Raw genomic sequence first — 25,277 nt, 5'->3', positions numbered from 1 at the left:
TTTTGAATCCCCACTTTGCTATTTACTGGCCGTGTGATGCCAGGCAGGTTATTTAGAGTTCTCCATACACAGGTTTGCTCATTAATGCATGAAAAGACCTTATGACAATACTTGACAGGTAGAAAGTGCTCGATAAACATTGAGGAATCGCTTAACGTTAATAATGATGGTATTTTTTATTAGTTTTCTCCTTTCATTTCTAGTTTACCCAATTTGCATACTTTGGTGAAGGGAAAGTCTTTGAAAGTAATGAAAAAGTATTCTTCAAAACAAGGACTTTTGCTAGCTTGTTTTTCTACTAGAATCGCAAATACAGACGTGCACTGTTTGAGCTCATGTCCCAACGCTAAATTCAGTGACACTCGGCACAGTTTCTCGAAGTGTGACTCTGACCACCTGCAGCAGAACCACTAGGGAGAACCGTCTCTAAAATACAGATCCCTAGGCCATATCCTAGAAGTAATAATATTTTCTCTTTAAAGGTAGGATCCAGGAAGCTGTATTTCAAGAAATTTGCCCCAGTAGTTCTTATGCTCACAGAAGTTTTAAAAACCTTTAAGAGTGATCATATTTGTGTATTATGTGTTATAAAATTAGGTCTTAACCCTATCATGTATTATATACTAACCGATTCCTTAGTTTTTTTTAATTGATTGCCCTTTACAGTCACTATAAATGGAAGTTTTTGTAGGAAATGTGAGTTACAGAATGTGAGTTTCACTTACATAAAAGTGATGGAGTTACTTGTCCCCATCCACTTGCTAATATAAAACCATTTTTAATTGCATCCAAAAAACATCACTGGGAATGGTAAATTAGAGATTACCTTTTGATTTTAGGTGAGATGTTCTAGTAGTTCGTGGAAAGTGAATGTGAAAATAAAAAAATAAGTAACAGTTAAACTTTACAATGTATCTAATGCTGTAACAGACTTTACAAGGTCTCTAATGTCATAAAAAAGGAGCGTCTGGGGTATTGGCCATTTCATATCTAGTTTAAATAGTAGTTTAAGGTAGAAATATATATTAAGTAGCGCATTTTACCCAAATGCCAGCTTTGGGAATGTGAGGATTTGTTACTCGCCGTAGCTCATTGAGTGGATTCGGAGTAGACTTTCAGTGAAGTGTGATTGGAAGGGGTTCCTTCACAGAAATGCAGCTTTGCCATTTCTGCGCCTTTGCAGTTCAGGACAGGTGTGTGCAGAGAGCTGAGTGTCCCACCTCAGACCCCAATTCATTAGCCAGTTTACATCGTTCCTTATCTTCTTTTGCTTCTTCAGAATCCATTTTACTTTCAGATCTTCATGCATAATTTAAGTTCTTATTTCACAAAACTTAATAATCCAAATATTCAGTCATTTTTATCTACGTTGAAGGCTAAAGAAGAGAATACTAATATCCTTCAACTTTAGAACAGAAATATCACACCAAAAACCCCATACAAATAGATTCTTTTTAATTTGTGGTCAATACGTATATTATAGCATCCATTACATTTATTGGCAATTTAGATGATTTAAAGTGTTTTTCATGGAAATCATTGGTTTCGGTTTAAAACAATGTTTTAGACAAGCATCATTCATTGAATGAGTTGCAAAATTTAAATTATATCCAAAATTGGGGTGGAGGGTAGGAGTGAGGAGAGGAGGCAATTTTTTAAGGCATCAGCATAATTTTTACGTGTATCAGAAACTGAAGGAGCTATGTGTCAGGCCCATTTTATTTGAGAAGGAAATGTTCATGGGTTTGTTAGCACAGTGGGTGTAGTGGTCAACTTAGCTACAAGTGAAATTCTGTGGTGGTGTAAAACAGTCTTATCAGCACTCAAGTCAGTTTGAAAATCTGATCTTCAGACCTGAATTACACGAAAGATTTCCTTGTGGTTTTGAAGTAGTGCTTTAGAAGGAGCAAAGTTCATTCGGGGTTGAAATTGAACAGAAGTGGTTTGGTGCAAGTATGTGATGATGACTGTAAATCTTTAAGCGAGTTGTAGATATTAACAGAAAGGGAGCGTTCACAGCCTTCCACAGAGTCATGACAATGGGTGGCTAAAGCATTGCCTGAGCAGGGTGTTTAAAGGATGTGTCAGAATTGCCTAGTAGGTTTTTTTTTTCTTTACATTGGATCACAGGGTATTGAATATTAAAGGATTTCAAAGGCTGAGTTTTCTACGTTTTTCACAATAGCAGGCTATCTTAACTATTTTAAACTAGAATCTGGTAACAAAATGTAATACTATAGTATTTATGCTATTGGTAAGTTACAAGCAGAGAGAAAAGGAAGAGCTTTTGATTACAAAGAATAGGTATTTACTGACATGGACATTTATCATATACCAAATTATTTGGTTTCATAATTTCATTTAAGGCAACATACAAAAAAGTATGTGAGTCTCAGTGAGATGGGAAAAAGGTTTTCGAGAATAGGGAATGAATGCATATTTTAAAGACAAATAGTACAGGAATTCATTTAATACACTGTTAACTTTTTAACAACTAGAGTACACTAAAATAATAGCTGTATGGAGTTTATAAAATAGAATACCTTAACCAAGCCCATGTCATCTCCTACTTTGGGAGCTGTCTGATGCCATTTACTGCATCTGCTAAATGAATTGACTGTAGTACTTTCTTTGTCTATGGGAATGAATATTAATAACGTAGGTCACTGGTACAAAGCCACAGCTCTAAGATGAACTCTGTGAAACAGTAATCGCACTCTAAGTGCAATTCTTTATGTTTATGGGTGTGCCTCCAACACCCACAGATGAATCGAGGTGTAAGGATTAACCATTTGAGTCACCAAAAAATTCTTTTTCTCATTTAACTTCTTATTTAAGGGTTTCATTTTCCAAAGTTCTTCCCTTTGATCTCAACTTATGTGTGACTCTTACAATGTCAGGAAGTTTTCAGCACAGAGGAAATGATGTCTCTGTGTTTAATGCAGTATTATTATTTTGAATAAAGTTTCATTACTGTCTTAACTCAAAACTCACCCGGTTATCTTGCTGGAGGTAAGGGCTGTCCCTTTCTTGGGTGGTGTAGGGCCCAGAATTCTGCAGGAGCGTGAATGGTGTGGATAATACTGGTCTTCAGTTACAAAGGTAGTGACAACTTTCCTTGTTAGGGTATTTCACCACATTTTAACAAACCACTTAAATGAGGCTTTCTGTGCGTATGTGGGGGGAACAAGTATTTTGTTGACTATAAATGCATGTTATCATCAATTTGATAACATAAGAATTTTAACTTTTAAACTCCTGTAACACTGAGAAACTAGGGGGGAACCTGAATTTCAATGTAAAATACCATCCAACCCCCTTAACCGGCCCACAGGGTTCCACATAATCTGGTCCCTGTGTGTATTCCCATTTGTGTCTCTGTGGATGGGCCCTCCACCCCCTTCCTCTCGTGTGTCCCCATCACTGTGACCTCCTGGGAGACGCCGGGGCCACACCCAGCTCATTCCTGCTAATGAATCTGCCCTTGAGGTGTCCTTTGCCTCTAACACTCTTCGCCCAGCTCTGCCATTTGCTCTTACGCCCCTCTTGCTCTTTCTCTGAACCCTCCCTTCTGACCACCTAGTAATCTTGTATCTCTGTATCCTGTTCATTTACTCCATGGCACTTTCTAAGCACTCCATAGTCACTTTGTCATTCATTGTATTGTGTATCACCCCCACCAGAATGTCTGAGTCCTGGGGACAGGCTTCCCCATTTGTCTTTTGTGCCTCACAAGATGCTCCATGAAAGTGTGTTGAATGAACTACAGACAGTTAAAGGAGCTACAAGTAGAACTTAATTGCACTAACTATTTAGTTACATTATATGGTTAACTGTATGATTATATACGTTCAGTGTGTCTCCTTAAGTGGCAGTTCCTTGAGGTCACGAAGGATGTGCTTGTGTGTGTGTGTGTGTGTGTGTGGTTAAACACACTCCTATCTCCTCATTAAAGGAATCTCCTAAGCAGTTCCTTAGCCAGGACTTTGCCAGTCTGTTACATAAAGGAGGCCTGTCTCTTCTCAGGGGTTGGTTCTAGAAAGGCCCAGGAATGAGCAAGCCTAAAAGTGTTTGTTACTAAGTGGATTCTTAAGGCAGCTGCTCGGTTTCCTGAGTTCTCCCATTTCCAGTGCCCTTCAGTATTGACTTCATCAAACAGAAAGCTTCCATCTGACCCTCACCAGGACCAGGGGTCTCCAACCCCTGCTCATCCGTCTGCCTCAGGGAAGGAGACAGTATCTGGGGCCCAGGTGGTTGGTTAGCTGGGAGCAGTGCTCGCCTGAAGGCAAACGGGACTGTTAGGGCAGGATTCGAAGCCAGAGCAGCATAAGGAAACAGGAGGCACCAAAACCACTCTAAAATCAGATTTTCTGAACTAGAAAGCTGTCACACTCAATTTTTTTAAAAAATCCTCACCTGTTATTAGAGAGAGAGAGTATGTGAGAGAGAAGTAGCGATTGGTTGTCGGCCTCCGTGCCCCTACCAGGGACTGAACTGAAACCCTTTGGCGTATGGGATGACGCTGCAAAGGAGCCACCCAGCCGGGGCTGTAACTCCATTTCTTTTAAAATGTGCTGTCGTTTTGACTTTTCACCAGGTTTTTATTGTTGTACTGGTTCCCTGATTTTCACCAAGAGGCTCAAGCCCATCAGGATGACTTTAAGTAGTGAAAATACATCAGTAAAGGGATTGTGGAGAAAGTTGTGATTTGCTGAACACATGCTGTTTCTTATGATATTGAGACCAGGTTGTCTTCGTGTTACAAAGTGATTATTCAGAAAATTTTATTTCAGTTAAATAAATAAATAAGAATAGGGGGAAAATGATTATTCCATCAATTATGCCCGTTGTGCCAAAAATAGCACTTAGGGCTTCGTTTTCCAGATTTTCAGATGGCATCTTAGTTTTATGTATGAATAATCCTATTAGTAAGGTATCCTGAAATCAAAACAACTTGGTAAAATGAAAGAAGCTTGAAAGCCACAGTAACATTGATCAGAGAAGCTGTGTGCCCTTGATAACCATCTATGTTGACAAAGTAATTTTTTGAAAAGTGTTTAATGCTAAGAGAGGAGGTTGCTTTGCTAGTACATGACACTTGTATTTTTAACGTGGCTGGTGGCAATAAGGATTGTTAAAGAATCTGCTGAAATGGTTCCTTGCTGTAAAAAAAAAATTTTTGAAACATTTTCTAATTTTTCCCCTTTTGATACCAAGTCAGAATAACACCTAAATTTAATGTCAAATATTAGATTAGTTATGATGTAAAATTATAAGTAGCTCTATTTGCTCATCTTAGTTTCTTACTGTTTTTTGATGTATTCTGAAACATGCAATTCCAGCTTAATTAAGCTTTGCGAGGGTTTGGGGTTTTTTAAATCTTTCTGCTCTTAAGTTACTTTTAGCTGGAGATTCTTTAAGGATTCAGATTCAGAGTCATTTCTTTGTTGTTTCTGTTGCCGACAGGCGTTTAGATGCCAACCACATAACCTCCGTCCCCGAGGACAGTTTCGAGGGGCTTGCTCAGCTACGACACCTGTGGCTGGATGACAACAGCCTGACTGAGGTGCCTGTGCACCCCCTCAGCAATCTGCCGGCTCTGCAGGCGCTGACCTTGGCCCTCAACAGAATCTCAAGCATCCCTGACTTTGCATTTACCAACCTGTCAAGCTTGGTGGTTCTGTAAGTATCTCCCCCATTTAATACCGTATATTTATGTTAATTTGGGAGCAAAAACAGGTTTCTTGTGACAAGTTATTATGAAAGTATCTTACTAATTATGTTTCTAAAGAGCAAGGGTTTGGTGGAGCTGCCTTTTTTTTATAATATCAAACATGATGGCTTTTAAAGATACAAAATAGGATGATTTTAAAAATTAACATCTGATGATAACTGTTGACTTTCTCTAAAATATGTGGGCATTTGTTATCATGAGAAGAAATTGGATCATTCAACAAACACATGTAACAGCTTTTACTTTTATGTCTCAGTGAAGTATTCAGTGTTTTAAGAAGTGGACTTGTTTTGAGATGCTCATAGAAGACTTCCAGCGATATTTTATGTTTTTACCAACGTGTCTATTCAAACAGTATTTTTTTGTAATTTTTAAGTTTGAAAACTTGGACATAAAATAAAATGGCATTTTTTTAAAACTCTGTTACCAATTCTTGATTTAAATTAACCTGCTTTCTTCCGTGTCACTCCCCGTACCCTCCCAAAGGAGAACTCAGCTAAATTTTACTTCTTATGATTAAAAGATCCTCAAACTTTTTGTTCTGATAGGGCTGAATATTAAGGGATCTTTGATGTGTGTACCCTTTTCCTGCTAGAGCTATCCCCCCTTCCTGGCATTCTGTGCCGTGAATCTGAGTCTGTGATGTGTACATCAAGATAACTATCCAGTGCTATTTGTTTTTCATTAGTCAAGTGTTGAAATGTTAAGCTATATTACTTTTTTATTAAAAATTTTATTGCATTTATTGGGGTGACATTGCTTAATAACATACAGGTTTCGGGTATATGGTTCTATAATGTGTCACTTGTGTGTTGTACTGTGTGTTCACCACCCAAAGTCGTCTCCTCCTGCTACCATTTACCCCCCATGCCCTCTTCCACTGTCCCCTATCCCCTCCCTCTCTGGTAATCACCGTACTGTTGTCTGTGTCTATCAATTTTTTTCTTTTGCTTATCCCCTTCCCCTTTGTCACCTGCCCCCCCAACCCCCTCCCCTCTAACAGCTGTCAGCCTGTTGCTATACCATTTCTCTAAGCCATTCAAATTTAGGCATATAAAACATTGTAACTGTTGCTCTTGGGTAATCTGTAGTCATTTTAATGCTTTTTTCCCCCTAGGCATCTTCATAACAATAAAATTAAAAGCCTGAGTCGACACTGTTTTGATGGACTAGATAACCTGGAGACTTTGTAAGTTTATTCATATTTGGATGTCCACATTGTGATGTTGAGGGTCCAATTTTGCATTTCATTGCAGAAAAAGGAGAAAATAAAGGTCTTAAGTTCAGCTCATTACCAATTTGCTTTACTATATGACTAAATTCTTGCCATCAAATAGGAGTTACAAATACTAATCTGAGTTTATGGGTAAAAATGGCACACAAGTTTGAACTAGATATTTCTTAACAAAAGTACATGTTAAAGCAGCTCAGTCTGCTAAACTGCATTACCTTTCTGAAATTTTGGTTCTGTTAAAATGTATGATAGATAATTATGGGATTTTGAGCCTCATCAAATTAATTCCGGAAAAAGTTTTTTGTGTGTTTTTTCCTTGAACTCAGTTGCCTGGTTAATTGTTGACACTGAGATTCAATATTCTCTGTTTTCATATGCTAGATATGATAAAGTTTTCCATTTTGCTTAGGATACTTTTGTTGTTGTTAAAGTTTTTGGGAGTTCTGGCTGTTACAACTGTATATTGCAACATTGTGAGCAGAAGACATTGTGCAGCTGTGTGTAATCGAGAGTAGAATCTGGATTTTTGTTGTTTTAGTTTATGTTAGTTGCTTTTACTAAGAGATTTATAATATTTGCTGTTGTGGGCACTAAATGATTCAGAGTATATCCCCATTGGATGGGTGAGTTACATCTGATTGAAATGTTTAGGGTTTGTAGTATTTCATTTAACTGAATTTTCTGGTTAACTCTCAGTTAATGAGAAGACTTTTCGTACTCTGTTAATCCACTTCCCTGCCTGAACAACTAAAGGATGGTACACATTAATGGATATTTGAAAGCTGGAGCTCTTGAAGATAGATACAAACTTAGTTCCCCTTTTCTATGTAAATCATGAGTGTAACAGGAGACCAAATGGGTCTTCTGATCCTAGACCAAGTATATACCATTCCAATTATATTACAGTAGAACCTCTTCTTCCTGGTTAAATTTTTATTTGCCACCTTTTTCTATGTAGAAAAGGAAGATGAACTAGTTCTCTAAGAAGCTGGGCATTTGATATTTGTTTTACTCTCATTCTGAAATCACCATACTAATCATATTCCAACATGCTCTTTAGGTTAAAAGAATTAAAATGTAAACATACTCAGAATTGAGACTTTTTAGTACATTTCACTGTGGCATTTCTCTCTCCCAATGAATGTAATGTTTCTAACAGCTGGTACCCTACTAGAGGACAATAGTTATGTGAACTCATCCTGCTTCTCCTCCTTCTTCGTTTGCACCGTGGGTCATCTTGCTGAGATGGGATGGTTGGGCTGAGGTCAGCAGCCCTCATGGCAGAATTTCAGGAAGACACTCTAAACCCCAAATGGAAACTCAGTTGCAGGCTCTTGTCCCTTATAAATGGATAATTTAATAAGTTTTGTTTTATGATGACTTTCTTGAGAAATGACACTTTGGTAATTTATTTAATGCACCAGCAATATGATTCTGAGAATTCTTTGAACTTTTAAAGTTGACCTAAAAACATCACTGAAGAATTATGATTTTTTTCCTGTTCAGTACTTTTAACATGTAAATTCAATTAAACTCCTACAGGATTTTGAGTGGCAATAGAGTTGGTAAAGAAAGATCATTGTCCAGCGAATGTGATATTTAAAAGAAAACATTAATAGTGAAATGTCTTAAAAATAATGACCACTCTTTACTATCCTTACCTGTTCTTATTTTGCCTGTTTTCCTCCCTCCCAGGGACTTGAATTACAATGACTTGGGAGAATTCCCTCAGGCTGTCAAAGCCCTTCCTAGCCTGAAAGAGCTGTGAGTATTGTGCTTTCTTTGTGCCTTAGTGTCTGTAGGACTCCCAAATTAATGTTCCGACAATGAGGTTTTATAAACATCTTCATTCCATTACGTGCACGCACACATACCAACCCACACGATCGTACAGACTGGCATGTGTTAGCTGGCGTGGGCAACTCTGAACACAGATGACCAGTGAGAGCTGGACTACAGTGAAACAGAAGCTGTGACCCAGGGTCTGGGCCTTGTAGGACTTGTTGTCTTAGTCTCACTGGGGAAGCTGACCGTGGAAGACAGACCGCAGTTTCCAGGTAGAAATAACCACCGAATGAGTAGGATAAAGAAATCATTCTGGAAAAAAGATGGCATTGAGGCTGAGGTCATTGGAAAAGGCAGCACTAAAGAGAAGAAATTAAACTGGACTTGGAAGGAGGGAAATATTTAAATGAAAGGATAGGGGAGCATTTTAGAGGTTGGATTTGTCAAGGGCAGAGATAGGTACGTACACGGCATAACAGCATTGTGTATCATGAGCTGACAGTTAAACTCTCAGATGGATTGCTTAAAGACTAAATGCAGGAGATAGAGAGATTTGGGGGTCAGGACATGCTGTGATTCTTGTGGTCTAAAGTTCTTTGATGGTGAAGGTACAGCTAAATGTATATGAGGGACCTGATTGATAGTAGGCTAAGCAATGGGTTTAAAAGGAATTATCCTGAAGATGAGATGGATTAAAAAAGGCAGTTTCTCTACATTTTTGACATTTTCATGTAGTTGTTATCAGTGGTATGCTGTATAATACTGCATAAGAGCAGTTACCTGGGTTTGAACTTGTTTTACAAGGGCGTATGTATTTAAAAATATTTTCCTCCTATCTTTTTAGGTTATTTCATAGTAATTCTATTTCGGTTATCCCCGATGGAGCATTTGATGGTAATCCACTCTTAAGAACTATGTAAGTGGCTTTGAAAGTTTCTTCTAATATGTAATCACGGACGGCTCTGTCTCTGGTGCCTGCCAGGCATCTGGGTGGGGAATAAAAGTTCAGGCTTTTAGATGTATGAACTTCATGAATGTAGATTTAGTTTTGGAGTGCTGGTGAACATATTAAAACTAGGGGCTTTTTTTCTTTTGCTTTTTTACAGACATCTGTATGATAATCCGCTATCTTTTGTGGGAAACTCAGCATTTCACAATTTATCTGATCTGCATTCTTTGTAAGTATTATATAAATTTTAAAATGAACCTGAGTATTTATACAGTTGCTTGGGTGGAAAACTAGAATTTATTATTGTAACTACAGAAAACAAAATCTTTTAGTTTCTTTCCCTTGAGCACAAGTCCAAAGAATAGTTGTGACAATTTATGAGAGTTTTCATTTATATGAACCTTTGGCCAAGTTATCCACTTTCAGGTCCATTCAAGAGATGAAAGCAGTTTTATTTTTGAGGTCTTGTAGTCCTATGATTTTAAACTTTAAAAAATAAAATGCAGGTACTCTCCGTGAAAATTTTATTTTAAATTAGCTTTTCTCTCCCAATTGCTTCAAGGGTCATTCGCGGGGCCAACATGGTGCAGCAGTTCCCCAATCTGACCGGGACTGTCCACCTGGAGAGTCTGTAAGTGTGGCCCTTTCCAGAGGGGTTGTGCCGAGGTCACATGCTGGCCTGCTTATTAGCAGCATGCCAGAGCGTGGGGCGATGATGAAGTCTTTGATTCCTACAGTCTCCCGTTGTGAATATCACGCATGGGGTTGGACATAGGGGTCAGGTCAGGTACAGTATTGCCTCGTATGTGGAGATCAGATCTGAAAAGGTCCCTGAAAATACAAGGCAGCTGTCAAGTGTTAAACTAGTAGCACTGCTCTAGGAAGTGGAACAATTTATGTAGGTTATCATGGAAGGCTTCATGGAGGAGGTGAGATGCTTCAAAATGAAACCCTGGCAGGTTTCCCAGAGCTGGGTCTTTTATTTAGGAAGGCAGGATTTAGTAAAAGGGATGGTGTACAGATGATCACACATAGCTGGAATTGAAGGGGGAGTGATATAAATTTGGGAAATGGTTTGGGTCACAGTTTTGAAGTGGCAAGTCTTGAACATGGAGCATTTGGCTTTGGCAAAACTTCCTAATGGATGGTCATAAATGGGTGGCACGTGCATCTGAGATCTCAATGACTTAAGCCCTCAAGGCAGCCAGGTGGGGGCCTAAGGTGGCTAGAATCTCCAGCCATCACTGTTTTGATTTTCCTGTGTGCCAAGAGGTAGGAAAGAAGAAGTTGGGAACGCTGAACTAAGGAGTTTAAACTGGACTCTTAAGGCATTTGGAGGTGTTGAGAATGATGGAGCAGGGGGTGTAAGGAGGATAAGAAAGACCAGAGATAGGAGAAACAGTGAGGAGGCCACGGGAATGATCCAGTTGACTCAGTGAATGTTGAACCACGCGAGTTCAGGCTGGGCTCAGTGAATGTTGAACCACGCGAGTTCAGGCTGCAATCCGTCATGGAAGCTCTTCCCTGCGGCCTGAGATTCCTCCACCCCTTTCTGCACCTTCTCACCTTTGATCTACCTTGTAGCGGTAAAAATGGAGATAGAGGGTCCGAAGCTGGGGACACTACCAAGGAAGAAAGAATAGGACTCGGTCATTGACTGCGAGTGGGAACAGAGGAAGTGAGGAAGTAAGAGAAAATTTGAGACCGTTAGGTCAGGTTGTTGGAAAGAAAAAACAGAAACAAAGTTTGGGTGGGATGCCAAGTTGGTTTCAAATGTTTTGAGGGTGCAGAGGGCGTGACAAAACTTGCAGCTGCCTGTGGTCAGGCCATGACTGCGGATTAGTGTTTTTCTGTTTGTCCTTGTGAGAAATCAAGCTCGTTGTCTGGGCAATGTTAACATCTAGGGTCACACGCTCTTCTGCATTACTATGCAAATGATACCAGCACGGAGGGTTCATTCTTTTTCCTACATGCCAAACTGGGGAGTAATCCGGCAGTGGGATACATAGACTCTGTATGCAAATGTGTGAGCATTGTTTTACTGGATGAAAATAACATTTTGTGTACCACCTCAACTTGAGTCATTTCTTAGATGAACCACGTTTTTCCACAGGACCTTGACAGGCACGAAGATAAGCAGCATATCCAGTAACTTGTGCCACGAACAAAAGATGCTGAGGACTTTGTAAGTTGGATTCTTCTTTCCTTCTCATACTTTTCTTTTATATGCTTCATACACGTTGTTTTCTCTTTAATGAACTATTTGCATTAGATGATTTTTAGGTGAAATTATTTCATATTTCTTATTCTCTTCATGGAAATGAGTGATTATGTTAATAGCCCCTGAGTAGGCGGTATGCACTTGAATTTAGTATCAGGGATATATCAATATATATTACATGTATTGTGACTTCGCTTTGAACAAATTAAAACCAAACTAGGTTCTTCTTGATTTTTTTTTGTCTTATCCGACTCCTTGTTGTTATTCTAGTTTCCCCAGGAGAGTCAGCTCTCCACTTCCTACTGTGATCCATAACCTAAGCCCCAGGTGGCAAACAGAAGGCCCTCTGGCCGAATCCAACCCTCCACCTCATTTCTGTCTGGTGGCAGTGCTGAGCTCCTGGCCCCCAGTTAAGGAGTAGTTACATTGATAACAGTCCTAAAGTTACATTGGGCCCTTTGAAGGCAACCATGAGGCTGATGTGGCCCCTAGTAAAAACGAGTTTGACGCCCCCGACCTAAGCAGAGCCCAAATCTTTCCTAGATCAGGAACCAACTAAGCATGGAGCTTTCCAAAAACTCGAAACTGAGAAAATAAAAGTAAATAAAGGATATAAAAGTGTCACGGGAACAAATAATTAAGTTGCTAAGTTGTTCATAAGTATTCAGTGGAGAGAGAGAGTAACAAAATAAGTGACTCATTGATTAAGCAAGTAATTAAATGGTGTCAGGGAGCATCATACATGATAATTAAAACCGAGGAAAACTGCCGTGGGGTTAACTGAGAGTTAACCAGTCCCGATAGTTGGCTTAATAGAACTGTTTAAGTGTGCACGCCTCTTATCGCTTTTTAATGAAGTAACAATATTGTAAAGGATACATTAAAAAACCCATGACACTACCACTTAAACATAATTTTTATATCCATTCCATATACTTATTTTTAATTTTATATTTGTATATACCTCATGTTTTAAAATACATTTTATACTGTCTGCACCCAACGTTACGCACCTGAAGTTTGCAAATCTTGAGCCCTTTGCCTCACTGAGGTGCTTCAGGAGCTTACGGGTCTTAGGAAATAACACCTGCTTTTCTCCGTGAGCCGTTATCTCCTTGTTCCTTAGCGCTGCGCTCAGTGCTGCTGAGTACAGCTCTTTCGGTTTGGTTTTTCTGATGGCATAACATTAACTTTAATTTCTGCTCCTTTAAGGGACTTGTCTTACAACAATATAAAAGAGCTCCCAAGCTTTAATGGTTGCCATGCTCTGGAAGAAATGTAAGTTGTCCTTTTGACTGACTCTTTTTGCTGTGGTGTATTGTCAATTCCATTGAGCATTTCCTAGTTTAAATAAATGGCTTTAATGTTAGTAAATTAGAGATTCGTGTATCAAGATGTTCTTATGAGTACATATCCGATTGTACCAAGGGCGTTCATGCAAAGTGGTAGTTATGAGACATCTACCTATCACGTAGTCTATGAGACACTATGGAGGGAGGGTGGTATTATTAAAAAAAATGACAAACAAACAAACAAAACTTGTCCTGGCTGTTGAGGGAGCCTGGGCATGGCGTTTACTGTGTACCTACATAGGGCATCTCTAAGGGAAGCTGATGGGGAGGTGGGGAAGCCTGGCATTAATCCTCCCATTTTTGATCCCCTACTCGCTCTAACCTTCCCCGTGGTACTTGGTGTTGTCCTAGAGCCTTTCTCACTGTGTGGTCTTCCTGCTCTCACGCCTGAGCAGGGTTGATAAAGGCATTTGGGTAACATAGTCCACTCCTAGTATAATTTGGGGTATAATGCCAGTTTTTCTAACCATTTCAATTTATAGATAAGGAAATAGTAGTTCCTCTGACGCTCAACAAGATCAGTCAGTGCTACTTATGAATGAGTATTTAAACTTAGATAAAGTTTAAGAAATGCCATTTTTCAAAATAGAAAATATTTTTTTTCTTTTTTCCCCCTCTCCTCTTCCATCTTCTCCCCTTCTCTTCCCCCTTCCTTCTTCTTCCCTTCTTTCTTCCTCTCCTTCTTCTTCTTCTAGTTCTTTGCAACGTAATCAGATCCACCGAATCAAAGAAGGCACTTTTCAAGGGCTCATATCCCTAAGGATACTGTAAGTTTCTCTATGATTATTGGAGACAAGTAAAATTTTTGTCAAATTATAAATTAAATATATCAGTAAAACTCTTATTTTAAGAGATACACTTAAAGATTCCTAATATGTAAATATTGTTATTCAAGCTTTGCCACATGATACTTTATAGATAATGTTTTTCCAATATTTTTTACCTTAGCTCATTTCTGATATTGTACCTTGGTGAATGAAGAAAAGTAATGTGTATAATCTGAGAGATGCAGTCTGTTTGTTTTCAAGGCATAATAATGAGGTTTGCCAACCCATTAGGCTAGGGCTGGCAAACGGTAATTGTGGGCCAGATTCAGCCTGCCTCCGGTTTTTGTAAATTAAGTTTTGTTGGCACACAGTCATACACACCCCTTTTGTTTATCATCTGAAGCTGATTTCCACCATACTGTTGCAACAATATTGTAAATATTGACAACAATATTGTAAAATATAAATTAAGTTAAAATATAAATAGTTGAACACTTGCAGTAGAGACTATGGGAGCCCCAGAGGTGAAAAATATTTACTCTCTGGCCTTATACAAAAAACGTTTGTTGACCCCCTGCCCTGGTGAGTCTCTTGTGACGAATACAGCCAGTGTGCAACAGAAGCAGTCCTTTTAAAAACCACCTGTATTGGAGTGTATGTTTGTGCCAGCCACGTTCTTAAGCACTTGAGAATGTCGAAATGACTAAGACAAACCTGGTCATTGCCTTCCTGGAACTTTAGCTCAGAAAGCACAAATCACTAAATTAGTGAGCGTTTGTGTTAATGCAGAATAAATTTGAGAACTTGACCGTGAAGTGAACTTACGTTGAGTCCTGTTTTTCAGAAGATCCCCATTAAAAAATGAAAAATGCATCCTACTAGAAAACATTTTTTTGGTGGTTGGGTTGCTGGGTCTTTCCCTGTCGGTGTCCAGCTTCTCGTGGGTCTGGGCGTCAGGAGGAAGGGGGCTGGCTCCCAGCTGCCATCGCATCTGGAGCCCTGATAAGCAGCCACAATGAAAGAGTGGCCTTTTCTTGATTTGACACTAAGTTTGTTGCGCTCTCCTGTTATCTCGGAGATGTGTCACAGAATGAACTTATCCAATCTCTCCATTTCCCTGAAGGCTCAGTTTGAGTGTGGTTGGAGATTATTTCTCTGTTTTATTATTTCTGCAATATCAGAATTTCTCAGGGTGTGTTCCTCACTCTCGTAGGTTCTGCTGTTGCTATGATTTTTATTTCCTGCTTGGGAAAAAAAAATGATTATCTGAGGACCTTCTGGAATGCTCTTGTTTGCTTATTGATTATTTGTCTTCTCTCAGAGCCTTATCACTAACCTTTGAGAAGGCAAATAATATGAAACCTGCTTTTATTTTCAGCTTTGTCAGGAGCTGAGCTTTTCCTCACCTAGTTAACAGTACCAAAGGTTATAGCATTATCATTTATATTTTTGAACTGGTACCAGATTGATAAGGTGCAGAAAATTCACAACTGTGTTGCAACAGATGCCAAGTAGAATCACCACCACATGGAGCACATTCCGAGAGAGAGGTTTTTGTGGAGAGGGGGGATTCAAATAAAAATGTTGGTGGACAAGATTAAAAGTGTTTGTTGTCAGGGATATTGTGACTCCCTCAGAGTCTAAAGTGCAGTCAAAGTAACTGCAATTTCAGTTTATTTGAAAAGATTAACGTTGTTATTCTTATCGTTGTAGAGATCTGAGTAGAAACCTGATCCATGAAATTCATGACAGAGCTTTCGTCAATCTTGGGTCAATAACTAACCTGTAAGTTGATGACTTTATGGAATAATCTTAGGAAAGTAAGGAATAGTCTGCTGAAACGATGTTGTAGCATTGACCTATCACAGTATTTTTCTCTTTGGCTAAATGCTAAGCTGCATTGATACAGTAAGAGCTTCTATCATATGGCCAGATGAATGTTAGATCTATCATTTAACACGACTAAACTTCCTCTTGGAGCTCTCATGCTCATGATGTTAACACAGATACAGGTGTTTTTATGTGATTTGCATGTAGGAGTTAATTTGATGTCTCATTCATATTTTAGAGATGTAAGTTTCAATGAATTAACTTCATTTCCTACGGAAGGCCTGAATGGACTGAACCAACTGAAACTTGTGGGCAACTTCCAGCTGAAAGAAGCTTTAGCAGCAAAAGACTTTGTTAATCTCAGGTGTGTTTTTCCTTATTTTTCTTTTTTTTGTTGAAGTTGTGGTAGGCTCCCAAATTATAGAGTGTACTAGTTGTTTTTTCCCCCCTCCTTGTGCTTCCCAGATTTTCTGGGAGGCTATAATTTAAGGGTGTTTTCTACCCAAATCCTCACAGATTTAGTAAAGAATAGAACATGAACATTATTTCATAGTTCTTAAGACCATGCATTGAAGCCCTTGATGCTGTCCAAGAAGTAATAGTCATCAGAAATGTTTTTTATATAGTGGATTTGTCCTTAGCAACAAGTGTGAGAATTGGTATAATGGTATAATCCTTCATGGAGACATGAAATGTTAGTATAGGGACCTCATTAGATGTAATAGAGAAAGGGCTTGGGAATGTTACTGTGGGAAAGTATATTTTCATTATACTGAAAAAATATAAACAAGGTAAATGCATTCAATGGTATAAAGTCATAAATGACTTGAGACATTCATTTTAAATGACTACCAGTTTCATATAAATTGGGTGTGATATAAATTGGGTGTGATTAATTTATAAAAGGAGTTTGATTACTTTCTTGTTTTCAGTTGTAGTCTTGCTGTTCAATTTTAAATATTGTTTGCTTCCCATCCAGTTTTTAAAAGCCTATCTTCCGTAAGTGGAGGAACTCACGGCATCAGCGGATGCCTGAGCTCTTTCCACAGGTGAGGAACCCGAGGCCCTAGAGGATACCGACCGGCTTAAAGCATCTGACTCCTTGGCTGTGGCTTTCGGGGATTAAATTACTTTCTATAAAACGAAAGCGCATCTCTCTCTGCAGTCGTTGCTCAGTGTAGATTTTACAACTGTTTTCCAGGTCTTTGTCTGTGCCGTACGCTTATCAGTGCTGTGCATTTTGGGGTTGTGACTCTTACACACATTCAAACCCGGAAGATAAGAGCCTCCAAGAACACAGTGTGGCAAAGGATAAAGGCAAGTGCATGTAAAACAGAACACTCTTTATGGCTTAATCAGCGTCTCTGTTAATGTATTCAGTTTGGGAAGGATCAGTAGGAAATCTATGAGAAAAATGGCATTTACTGTGCTCCTGGCATCTTTAATATGTCATCAAGCCTCGTAACAATCCGAACTTATTTCTTGTGTAAGAGGGGAGGTTGTCGGGAACCCTGGTCCTCTTGAATTGCATAAAGCTTGAATTCAAAACACAATTTATGATTTATATTCAGGTCCCGCTGACGCAGCTGGGGTCACTAGCAGTGCTGAAAATGAAGAGCACAGTCAAGTAATAATCCACTGTACACCCTCAACAGGTATGCCCGACATATTTTGCTGCGGTTTCTTGCTTTAACTGGACATTAGGCTAACGTATCTAAAACTTCTGGGGACAGATGTGGTTTCTGTATTAGGGGCGGGTGTAGATGATCTCATCAAGCCTGCTGACTCAGTGTGTGGTCTGTGTACAAGCAGCTTAGGCATCTCTGGCAGGATCTCCAGTCCAGACCCACTGAATCAGAATGTGTGTGTTAACAAGCTCCCTAAATGAGGGTTATGAACAGTAAGGATGGAGAGGCACTCTCTTAATGATCCTTTAACACTAGGACTAGTTCTATGAGTTACTTACTGGTCTATAAAGATTTTTAGTGTTATTTTTTAATGCATCCTTTCCTTTTGTTATCTTTTATTTTATTGAATTTAGTAGATTGAGAAAGTTACTAAAGTGACTACAATATCATATTCTTCCTAATCTGTCAGAAAAGGTGGATTTCGAATTTTACTGTGAAAGAAAAAATTAAATAATTGGCCAAATTGAATGCTGTGAAGTAGATTCCTTTTTTAGTGTATTGACACAGGTTGATTTGCATTTAATTTTATAACTCAGAACTATATGACTAATTACTGCTGAATTGTGAGCTTCTTGAGGGGCTATACGTGTTTCTTTTAATATTTAGCACAGCGCCTTGGGGAGAGAATAAGCGTCAAGTGAGATGAGTAAATGAGATTGGCAAGAATCAGTTTTTAATGCAATTTATCTAGTTTCTGTATTTTTGGAAGTTAAGGGGTGCAGCTCACCACTTATACCACTCAGGTTCTTGCCCTGGAGAATGTGCCGAAGAAACTGACAACCCAGTGAGAGGGGACAGCTTTATTAAAGGGGAGACAAGACCTGACCATGCTGAGGTTCCAGTTTCTCCATGCTGAATTTAAAGATTGGGGTCAACCAGGAGGAAAGTGGGTCTGGGCCCCTCTCCCCAGCCTGTGCTAGAGATGAAGTGCAGGCCTGTGTCCTCCACTCGGAGACCTAGGTGCTCAGTTAGAAGCCGGAAGTGGAGGAGGCTGCAGGTTTCCAAAGACAGAGACCAGGTGGTGTCTCCTTCCCAGACTTTTGGGGGAACAGAACTCCACCCAGTAGTCAAACACTTCCCACAGTGCATCCTGTTCTCCCAGGTCAGCCGAACCCTTTCTCCTGAAGGAGGGTGTGGGACACGGAGATAAAGGACACAGCGCAGGCTTCCTCCTAACACTTCCCTGAGGGGGGAATTTAAAAAATGAGTTGATTAATTAAAAACAAGCTTTACAAGTTTCTTGTGGTATGTGGAAGCCATATATAAACGGTGCAGCCCTGGTTTGTTAGGTTTGTGAATATCTTGATGATCAAAATGCTATACAGAATGTATTAAACTTCATGACAGTTGAGGAAGGCAAGTCAGAACACTGTTGTCAGGCAATTGCAATACATCGTTCTCTTGTGTTTTATAGACAGAATTTCGTTTTTCTTTACTGATTTTTAAATGAAACAGGTGTCATCTGTGGCATAACCAGCATGTCAAAGTCAGTTACTGGACTGTATAGTTCAGCTACTAAATTAGTTCTTGCAGTTCTACTTTAAGTTACACAGGGTTTCCTGGCTGGTGTAGCTCAGTGGATTGAGCGCGGGCCTGAGAACCAGAGGATCGCGGTTCGATTCCCAGTCAGGGCACATGCCTGGGTTGCAGGCCAGTTCGCAGCAGGGGACTCACGAGAGGCAACCATACATTGGTATTTCTCTCCTTCTCTCCTTCCCTTCTTCTCTAAAAATGAATAAATAAAATATTTTTAAAAAGAAATGTGTAACATAATACACACACACATATATATGTATATGTGATTATTATTAAGTATACTAGGAAGGAAGAAAAGGACCTAATATTTATTGAAGTCCAACTATGTACCCATTAGCCTGCTTAGGTACCTTATGTATATAATTTTACTTAAGTTATACAGCTGTATGAAATGAGCATTATTATTCACAAGTGAGAAAATAAAATGTAGAGAGGCTTAAGTTGCTTTCTCACAAAAAAGAGCGGCAAGCTATGAACCTTAAATTCAAACCCCAGTTTATCCAATTCTAAACTCTTAGTATATCAAGTACCTTGTATGTACCAGACACTGTGCTATGCCTATTAACTGAAATATAAGAAAAAGTGAGATTTTTCTTTTAAACATTACTCTATGGATTTAGCAAATATTTAATAAAAATTAGCTCTTTTTAACCATTCAGCCACCTCATACCACACAAAAAAAAGCTACTTTTAAAATAGTCTAGTGCAATGACTAAACTGTCTAAGAAATAGTGATCTTTTTCAATTTGGTTCAATTCAGTTTGTAGCAGATTTAATTATTCTAGATTAACTATCTTGAGTGCCTTAAGCCACATCACACGGAATATGATGTTTTCTAAATTGTCTTTCTTTTCTCTCTCTGTTTTTTATTGTAGGTGCTTTTAAGCCCTGTGAATATTTGCTGGGAAGCTGGATGATCCGTCTTACTGTGTGGTTCATTTTCTTGGTTGCCTTGGTTTTCAACCTGCTTGTCATTTTAACAACATTCGCACCTTGTACATCAGTGCCTTCCGCCAAATTGTTCATCGGCCTGATCTCTGTGTCCAACTTATTCATGGGAGCCTATACCGGCATCTTAACTTTTCTGGATGCCGTGTCCTGGGGCAGATTTGCTGAATTTGGCATTTGGTGGGAGATTGGCAGCGGCTGCAAAATAGCTGGGTTTCTTGCCATTTTCTCCTCAGAAAGTGCCATATTTTTATTAATGTTAGCAGCCGTCGAAAGAAGTTTATCTGCAAAAGAGATCATGAAAAATGGGAAAAGCAATCATCTCAAACAGTTCCGGGTAGCTGCCCTTTTGGCTTTCGTAGGGGCTGCAGTAGCAGGCTGCTTCCCCCTTTTCCACGGAGGGGAATACTCATCATCACCCCTGTGCTTGCCCTTTCCCTCCGGAGAAACACCGTCGTTAGGATTTACTGTAACCTTAGTGCTGTTAAACTCATTAGCGTTTTTATTAATGGCCATTATTTACACTAAACTGTACTGCAACCTGGAAAAAGAGGACCTTTCAGAGAACTCTCATTCTGGTATGATTAAGCATGTTGCTTGGCTAATCTTCACCAACTGCATCTTTTTCTGCCCCGTTGCCTTTTTCTCCTTTGCACCGTTGATCACCGCCATCTCCATCAGCCCTGAAATAATGAAGTCTGTTACTCTGATATTTTTCCCATTGCCTGCCTGCCTGAACCCAGTGCTGTATGTTTTTTTCAACCCAAAGTTTAAGGAAGACTGGAAGTTACTGAAGCGACATATTGCTAAGAAAAGCGGATTGGTTTCGGTTTCCATCAGCAGCCAAACTGGTTGTGTGGAACAGGATTTCTACTACGACTGTGGCATGTACTCACATTTGCAGGGGAACCTGACTGTGTGTGACTGCTGCGAATCCTATCTCTTGACAAAGCCAGTGTCGTGCAAACACTTGATAAAGTCCCACAGCTGCCCTGCACTGGCGGTGGGTTCTTGCCAAAGACCAGACGGCTATTGGTCCGACTGTGGCACGCAGTCAGCCCACTCTGATTATGCAGATGAAGAAGATTCCTTTGTCTCGGACAGTTCGGACCAGGTGCAGGCCTGTGGACGAGCCTGCTTCTATCAGAGTCGAGGATTCCCTCTGGTGCGCTACGCTTATAATCTACCGAGAGTTAAAGACTGAATTCATGTGTGTGTGTGTGACTGACTGTGTTCCCCCATCAACCAAAATCACAGTGTTTATAGAGTAAGCCCTAGTTTGATCTTTCATCTGGGAAGCACTTCTATGATCACTGCCAGGTGTCCCTTAGAAGAAGAAGGTGGCAGGAAGGTGGCAGTTTATTTCTTAAACCAGACATTTTCAAAGAACAAGTGCCTAAACTAATTAATCAGTGAAAACTTCAGTGTCCAAGCAATGTGTGGTCTATTTGGAGCAAATCTGTACTTGACAAGGTTTTGTGAATATCCTAACATTATAACATTAGGTTTTTTGATCCATAAGAAGCAAAGTTTTACCTGTTTCTGAATTAAGCACAAGGTAAAGAACAGCTGTTAATATTTTTTTAAGAATATTGGGAAATGTGACTACACAACTAAAGAAAAAGTCTTGCTAATTTCACCTAATGTTTGATCATTAATCTCAGGACAACTTACTTCAGGGCCAAAAAAAGGGATCGTCCCAGATGGGACTGTGAGAGTAAATGTAGGCATTAGGTTACAGTGTTTTCTTTTTCCATCTTCGACATAATAGAATCGTACACTTTCTTGAAGTGATTTGTAAACCTTAAAACATGAAGATGTTTTTAAAAACAATATTAACAACTGTTAAATTTTAAAAGAATAGCCGAACATTTGTTTTTAGTCATTTTACAATGCTTTGGTGAGATCAGTCATGTTTTCTCTCGGTGTTTTGTAATCACACTGCTAGAAAAAGTAAAGGGCTAATTGCTGTGTGGGTTTAGTGGATTTGCCTAAACTGCTAACTAATACCGGATTTTCATAGTGTCTGAGGGATTCGATGACTCTGTGTAATGGTCCCGTTAATAAACATTTCCTAATATCATTGGCTTTACTGATATTTTCCAGTTTTGTTGGTATGTTATCTACTTATAGTTTGAATTTTGCAGAAAGTAAACTGTGGTAAGTAATTTCATTTAATTGGAAGAAATTGGGAGTAATTATGACACAAAGCATTTCTTAGGAAGCTGGATTCTCCTGAACTTCTTATGCTATTTCATAGAAGTTTCCATACATTTACCCCATACTGTAATTTTCAAAAGAGGCTGTCCACCCATAGTTCAGATACTGTGTTTTTGTGAAATAAGACAAATGTGTCATTAAAAAAAAAAGCTTAGGCCTTTGTCTTTAAAAATGAAAAAATTTTTCTTGATTCTCATCTATGGACTTTTGACATGTCACTATATGGGGGTCTTAAAGTTATAAATGTTCAATATGTTTTTGAACAATATGTTAAATCAGCCGCAGGCCCACTGCCATACTAGATATTCAGGATATACTAAAAACATTAAGCTAGGTTGCAGTTTAATAATTAAACTGTATATACTGTGCATATAATAAATTTTTATCTTATGTAAATTATTCTTAGAACACAAGTTGGGAAATGTGGCTTCTGTTCGTTGCGTTTAATTAAAGCTACCTCCTAAACTATAGTGGCTGCCAATAGCAGAATGTTAAATTGTGGTTTATATACTTTTTTGCATTGTAAATAGTCTTGGTTGTACATTGTCCGTGTAATAAAAACAGAATCTTTGTATATCAAAATCATGTAATTTGTATAAAATGTGGGAGGGGAATATTTACAGTGTGTTGTAATTTTGTAAGGCCAAGTATTCACAAGTTTTTGAAATTGCTATCATGTTTGTATATTTACACATTGAGAAATATTAAATCATAACTTGGTAAAAAATATCCTAGGTAAAAGTTTTTTTTCTTCAAAATTCAAGTTACTGAACACTTTCTTTGTATTCATTTAAAAAAATGGAATAGCAGCTATGTTAAATACGTAGTGAATTGTGCTATACATGTGGTCAAAAATATAATATATGCAGTGTTGTGAATTACCAGATGTTTTCAGAACGCAATGCTCTTTGCCTTAACAGATTAGGTAGGTATACTGAATTTGCTTAGGGTTAAAGTGAGTAAAGTGAAACAGTTAATTCTTAAGTAAAAAGTGTTAGAAGAAATGTTAAAAGAACACTCTGCTAAAATTTAGAAGATTTTATTCTAAGCCTGAATCATATTCATGGAAAACAAATGGAAATTTAAGAGAATACCATCAATTAGATTTTTATTGAAGAGCAAATTATCAAAAACTTGCATAATACTAATTGCCCAAATTCTTAGGAATAACTCAGTGTTTACAGTCAACAAGCCCTTGTGTTACAAATGAGGAAACAGAGGGCTTAATGAAATGTAAGTGAATACCTGAGTCACACAGCACATTAGAACTCACTATCTCTGGGGATAAATTTTTTAAGTTGCATAATATATTGCCAAGGGGCTAAATGGTAATAAGGTTATATTTATAACAGATTTTCAAGCAAAAGTCCCTGCATTTACAGGTTACAAAGCCAGCAAAAATATATAAAAGTCAACTATACCAAGAAATTGAAAATAAACAAGTAGTAATAAGCAAAGATACTAAGTCAATGCCCTAACACATAAAGGAAGAGGTCCTCTTTTCAGCTTATTTATACATTTATATATAATCCTACCTAACTTGATTATGGCTTCTCAGTCCCAGTAATGAAAAGGCACTGTAAGAGGAGACCACAGGGTTTGATTATGTTCAAGCACCAGTGCCAGGGGGCTCTGCCTCATCGCTCCAGGGTAGCCATAGTTGGTCATTGTGATGACTCTAGGGCATCCGGGAAAGGTCATAATTTGTTGAATAAAACCTTTTAAGGAGGCAGAGAAGTGTATGGCACTTTAGATCTCCATACCAAGAGGTTAAAAGTGGAAAAATCTTGTTTAAGTGTCATACTTTACCATCTACCATTTTCTCTTGTCAGTTCCTATGCTAGAAGCTTTGAGAATTAATACAATTTGACTGGGAGGTAAATTAGCTCCCTATTACACAGAGGAGTAAGGACTTGGGAAGGCCACACAGCCTGTGTAAGGAAAGCTAGTAAAGGGAAACCACTGACTCACACCCAGATTCCTTTCACGCTAAAACCTGTGTTTTTTCCCCACTATGCTTCAGTTATGTCAGATTATATCTGTTGGGAATAGTTTTTCGAGTTTACCTCCTGACGCTCTAAAGTGGCCCAGGGCCTTTTAATACTGTTATTACTGTTTCTGAAGATGTCCTCATAAAAGGTCTTGAACAAATATGCTGCTATTGAATAATGGGTAGAGAATGAAAACTCCATTAAGCAGGTTTAATTCCTTGAGCAGTTTTATTATTCAAGTTGTCCCTCTTCCATTTTCATTGTTTTTACTGAAAATTTAAGCAAAATTTAGGATTCATTTCAATAGTTTAATTATATTTTATTATAGCTTCTGCCTTCTGAATTGCTCCGGATTGCTATTATTCCTACCACATTTAATTCTCCTTTGTCAAATGTTGACGATCTAAATTTCATCCAAAGATCTTGTGTCACTCTTTGGTTAGTAACAAATTTTGTGTGCTGTTTTAGTTTTCATTTTGTGATATTTCTGGAGCAATTATGCGTTATGGACAAAAGATGTATTTATTTGCAAGTGTATGCAGTTTTGTCAGCATGAAGTAAACATCCAGTTTTACTGTCTATCACCTCTCCTTTGCCATCCCCAATCTCTCAGAAAGTGCTCCTTCTGATGTCCCACATTTTTCCTGATTAAATGCATATCACAGAATACTTCAGTGGTATGATTTTTCACCATAAGAAAATGATAAACTTGAAAGTGCAGGGTTTTTATCTTACTCAACTATATCCAGTACCCAAAATTCTCATGCATAGACAGTTAAAGGAGGTGCTAACCAAAAAGAAAAATTATCCTAAAGGAATATTCTTGAACGCACTTGTACACTTGGATAAAGTTCACCTCCCTCCCATCAAAAAATTTAGCCGTGTATTGAAAGAAATCACGACTGATGCTCACACTCTTGACCTTGTAATCATACAGGGTAGTAGTATTGGCATTTGCCTCTTCCCCTTTAAAACTATCTGCCTTCTTCAGTGACAGCATATTTCATGTAACAAGTGAACTG

At 38.6% G+C, this 25,277-nt stretch overlaps 1 protein-coding gene across 1 annotated transcript in view; it reads left to right on the top strand.

Moving 5' to 3' along the window:
* LGR4 (leucine rich repeat containing G protein-coupled receptor 4) overlaps positions 1-22,833 on the top strand; it is a 96,783-nt gene extending 73,950 nt beyond the window's left edge. The window contains exons 5-18 of the mRNA XM_037040419.1: positions 5,467-5,682; positions 6,852-6,923; positions 8,664-8,732; positions 9,598-9,669; positions 9,860-9,931; positions 10,265-10,333; positions 11,816-11,887; positions 13,136-13,201; positions 13,971-14,042; positions 15,756-15,827; positions 16,111-16,236; positions 17,074-17,189; positions 17,444-17,527; positions 19,972-22,833. Of these exons, the coding sequence (XP_036896314.1) occupies positions 5,467-5,682; positions 6,852-6,923; positions 8,664-8,732; positions 9,598-9,669; positions 9,860-9,931; positions 10,265-10,333; positions 11,816-11,887; positions 13,136-13,201; positions 13,971-14,042; positions 15,756-15,827; positions 16,111-16,236; positions 17,074-17,189; positions 17,444-17,527; positions 19,972-21,248 (2,455 nt within the window). The 3' untranslated portion in view covers positions 21,249-22,833. The remainder of the gene's footprint in view (positions 1-5,466; positions 5,683-6,851; positions 6,924-8,663; positions 8,733-9,597; positions 9,670-9,859; positions 9,932-10,264; positions 10,334-11,815; positions 11,888-13,135; positions 13,202-13,970; positions 14,043-15,755; positions 15,828-16,110; positions 16,237-17,073; positions 17,190-17,443; positions 17,528-19,971) is intronic.
* The last annotated feature ends 2,444 nt before the right edge of the window (positions 22,834-25,277 follow it).

The sequence above is a fragment of the Sturnira hondurensis genome, unplaced genomic scaffold (genome assembly GCF_014824575.4).
Source record: "Sturnira hondurensis isolate 20B ecotype Veracruz unplaced genomic scaffold, ASM1482457v3 Scaffold0002638, whole genome shotgun sequence".
In the NCBI taxonomy this organism is placed as follows: Eukaryota; Metazoa; Chordata; class Mammalia; order Chiroptera; family Phyllostomidae; genus Sturnira; species Sturnira hondurensis.
Note: the sequence above shows the minus strand (reverse complement) of the source record. Positions and strands in the feature narration are given on the sequence as shown.